At 38.6% G+C, this 4,422-nt stretch overlaps 1 protein-coding gene across 1 annotated transcript in view; it reads left to right on the forward strand.

Annotated features, from left to right (window-relative positions):
* Positions 1 to 4,422, forward strand: part of LOC119591924 (ubiquitin carboxyl-terminal hydrolase 32-like) — a gene marked incomplete in the record, with an annotated part of 40,183 nt that overhangs the window by 27,374 nt on the left and 8,387 nt on the right. Inside the window, 10 exon segments of the mRNA XM_037940678.1 lie at positions 92 to 243; positions 601 to 784; positions 1,082 to 1,203; positions 1,514 to 1,672; positions 1,955 to 2,053; positions 2,198 to 2,289; positions 2,502 to 2,709; positions 2,816 to 2,995; positions 4,147 to 4,315; positions 4,318 to 4,371. Coding sequence (XP_037796606.1) covers positions 92 to 243; positions 601 to 784; positions 1,082 to 1,203; positions 1,514 to 1,672; positions 1,955 to 2,053; positions 2,198 to 2,289; positions 2,502 to 2,709; positions 2,816 to 2,995; positions 4,147 to 4,315; positions 4,318 to 4,371 — 1,419 coding nt within the window.

Consider the following 4,422-nt stretch of genomic DNA (forward strand, 5'->3'; position numbering starts at 1 on the left):
TTGCATGCACCAAGTTTGAATGGATTTTTACTTAAAACTGATATTGTTTGAGAGTCATAATTCTTTTCTAATGAATTCTTGTTATCCACAGTTATCAAACTTGATGGTAGTGTGCCTGTGAAGTATGGGCTCCGGCTCAACAGTGACAGTCGCTACTATGACGTCAAGCAGCAGCTCCACCTTCTGACCAGTATACCTCCACACCAGATGATGCTCAGTGAACTGGCAAATGGTCAGATCAAGGTATAGTCATTACATGTCACTGTTGTGGGAGCTCTAGAAAGTAACTGGAGAAATTCAGATGAAAAGATGGATGTATTGTATCATCTGAGAAATACAAAGAGTATTTTGCACTCTTTCTTAAAATTCTTCTGATGCATGTCAAGTTGTTGATGGTACCACACAAGTTCAGTCAGAGTAAATGGATAATAGTGGTTTGATAATAGTAAGGAATCATGTAGTAGTATTTTTATTTCTAGCTTAATGTAAAGGCAAAAAGAAATAGGTATCAATTGGTTACCAATTAGATTTAAACTTATACATATGTAGTAAGATATATGAAACAGGAGATTGATTGATTGCGTTTGATCTCTCTCGCAGTCTATTCCTATGGATGAGGGTCGGGTGCGAGCAGTCTCAGGAAGTGCACTCTTTTGTTATGAATTGCCCTCCCCCACCTCCTCCCATGCCAGTGAAGTCAGGTCAGCCACACGGAGTGCAAGAGACCGACATGTGTTTACTCATATACAACGATCTACCCACCATAGCTCTCCCTGCTTGAGAGGCAAGTTTATTGCAGCCCAATTTGCTATGTTGGTGTTCTGTAGGATGGTGTTAGAAGAATATCAGACAGTATATCGTGCTTTTTTGCCATTTTCACATGAAAGTAGTTTTTTTTTTTCAACTTAAAGTAAAGAACTAAAGAATTCTTGGATGATGTGATGAGAATTTGCATGTCTTGCATATAGGATAATAGCAAAAGCTGAAATTGATCAGACTAAAAAGAAACTTGGCACATAATGAAATAAGGTAGTAAGTGGAATGGCATTGAGTAAGATTAATATCTTCTTTTTATTTGCAGAAGGCATCAGCAGCCCCTCCCACAGCAATGGAACCACTGAGAGTTACATCTCAAGTCCTAGTAGTCTGGAGATCAACAGCAGCAAGTTGAGTCTGCAATCTAGTCACCCTCTGCCTGAGCAGGTGAATTGTCTTGGCTTGTATTAGTAGGAAGGGTCGGATATAGTGATTTCATTCACGGTGTCATGTAAGGCTGTGAATCCAGTCTTGTCCCCTTAAACATATTGATGAATACAAATCTTTCATTTTTCATTGTAAACTTTTTGTATGCATGATGAATAGCTTGAGATACCTGCTGTGCTCAACAGGATAGGTCACAAAGAAAGATGCTTATATTTTCTAATTAATTAAATATGAAGAGTTTTGATATAAATTTTTTTGCTATAAAAAAAATCAGTTTAGTTATGTTTACCCTCTAACTCGCATATTGCAGGAAACTGCTGCAAGCAATGCCATCCAGCGCAAGGACAGTAACAGTAGCTTATCGTCCACCTCATCAGGGCCCGCCTCTTCCACATGCTCATCCATTCAGCATGACAACGACCTCTATAATACTCACAAAGGATTTATTACTGCCTTTCACAGAAAAATGGTAAGGGAACTGATTTGATGTTTTTTTTCTTAGTCATAGAGCCAGAATTGTAAATTATGATATTATTTTTGTCACTTTACTTGGGTATTGTTTTTAAGTATCCCTCTTTACAGGGAAAGATTGAGTAGTTCAGTGTAATTTTTATGACAGTGGATTGTTTGATGAAGATTGTTTGATAAGTTGGAAATGGAAGTAGAGGAAACAAGGGAAAGATACCCTAAAGAGTCTGAAAATTGATGCTGTAACCCAAAAAAGACTGATAAAATTATTTTAATTATACAGATGCGACAAGAGGTTTACTTCCTGTCATCGCAAAAGACAAGGCCAAGTTTATTTGGACTACCTCTAGTTGTACCGTGCAGTGCTTCAAGTACACACCAAGTTAGTAGAGACACTTCATTTGATATAATTTTGATGTTTGCTATGAAAGAGAAGGAAATATGTGTTGATCTTAAGAAAGAGACTTCATTAGTTGAGAAGCGTGGAGTATTTTTACCCAATCTGACATAAGAATCTCTTCACCAGGACCTCTACCAGGCAGTGTGGACCCAAGTGTCAAGACTGGTGTCTCCTCTGCCACCATCTGAGGCTGCAGGGCCCAACCATGCACATGACTGGTGAGGAGTTTTTCAGTAGAATATCTGCTTACAAATGTTTGAAAGGAAATTTATCAGAGTGTTATTATAGTGTTTTTTTTTTTTAATTATTAATTAAACTGCATCTCTTGTTTTACTGAATGCTGATGCTGAATCTTAAGTGTAACTCTCTTTACTGTAGAGCTTTTATTCTGTGTATCAGTGTTAACATGTGGCTCCTTTTGGTATTGCAGTGATGATAGTTTGGGTTATGAATTCCCATTCGTGCTACGAGTAGTGGAACGTGAGGGCCTGCAATGTGCGCTGTGTCCGTGGTACAGATTTTGCCGCGGTTGCCAGCTACCTTGTGATGACAACACCTTCCCACAAAATGCAGCTTTCTTAGCGATCGATTGGGACCCCACGGCACTCCACCTGCGATACCAGACTGTGTTAGAAAAGGTAAGCAAGTCAGATATGGATTGGATATGTCAGGTAGAAAATGTTGTGTCAGATTTTTTTTAATGGAAATTGATTACACTTTCTTTGACAACTTTATTGCCAACAGGTGGTCTTAGAGCATGCGAGTGTGGAAGAAATGCGCCGCAAACATGTGGAGCCCATTGCACTCTCAGATTGCCTGGAGGCGTTTTGCTCTGAGGAAACCCTTGAGTATTCCTGTGACAAGTGCAAGAAAGTCCAGCAGGCAGCCAAGAAGTTGCAGATTTGGAGACTACCACCAATTCTAGTAAGATTCTGCTTTGGTCACTGTTATACCTTGACACAATATTCTATTTTAATGATTTTTGGTGTTGGTGTAGGTACCTGTGTTACACGCAGTATTTGCAGATGTATGAATGTGCCTGTTCATTAGGCACACCCCTTTCCTGAAATACATTATTTTTGGTAGTGGTACCTTTTATCATACATATATGTATCATTTGAATGACTTTTTTTAGGAAGGATGCTGTGTAACTCCACACAGATTCTAGTGCAGCACATGCAAACGAGGGTATATGTTTTGGTCTTTATACAAAGAGGTTACTATTCTAAAAATATTTGAATTGAAAAGCACTATATTTAGAGGAATTAATACAGTCAGCCCCGTGAGTAAATTCTATTTTTGTGCCTTTGTCTATTTATTTATATCAAGCCTTACAGCTTGGGTCCTTAGAGTGACTAAATCATAGCAAATAGGTTTATTTGACCAGAATCAGGGCAAAATATAGGAGCTAGAGATAAGCATGCACTGCTGATTGTTCATGTATAACAAACTTCCTAAGTGGCTACTGAGGTTATTTTGTGAGTTGCCAAGGCCTCCACCTTCCCAAACTAACACACAATCAACTAGACTTTGGTTTAAAACAGGATTTTAATGGAAATTTGCCTTTTCTCGTGCATTAGAAGGTTCCAACCTGCCCCCACCTCCTGTGAGTTAGGACCTTTGCCCATTTAAAACCCAGACCAACATTTAAAATTGTCTGAAAAAATTTCCCTGGAGTATTTCTAGATGATATAGGGAAGATTTTGAGGCCAGTTTTGAAAAATGCTATATTTTGACTGTATTCCCCTACCCCTATAACCCTATAAACTTTAATTTTGTTATGATAAACACTGATGAGTGTAAAAGGAAAAATTAAACATAATCAGTTGGTTGAATGAAAAGAAAGTTGTTTTAGAGGGATTGAAAAATTAATTGAGTGCACTGATGTAATGCCATTGCAGCTTTGATGATCCCACAGCCTTATAATTTATTAAAAAAAATCCAAATATCTTAGAGAATAATTTAACATCATTGTCATTAATCTTAATTGTCAGATTTGCATTTGATTACGCAAACAACATTTCTTTTTACTTTCCAATGTGTTTACTAAACCTGTATCATTTTCCTTCATGCAGATTGTGCATCTCAAGAGATTCCAGTTTGTGGGCAACAAGTGGATTAAAAGCCAGAAGATTGTGGACTTCCCTCTGCGTGACTTTGACCCCACAGAGTACCTAGCCTCTGTACCAAGACAGACGATCCACTTGCACCGGGCAGAGCTGGAGGGGGTAGACCCTGCGTGTTACCGGCCTCACTGCAGGAGAGGGACAATATCTTCCTGGAGATTGTGCCCGAGAACAGGTGGAGGACATGGGACGGTTTGGTTTTGGAGCATCATTTCTTTCATGTTT

Source organism: Penaeus monodon, chromosome 29 (assembly GCF_015228065.2).
Source record: "Penaeus monodon isolate SGIC_2016 chromosome 29, NSTDA_Pmon_1, whole genome shotgun sequence".
Taxonomy (NCBI): domain Eukaryota; kingdom Metazoa; phylum Arthropoda; class Malacostraca; order Decapoda; family Penaeidae; genus Penaeus; species Penaeus monodon.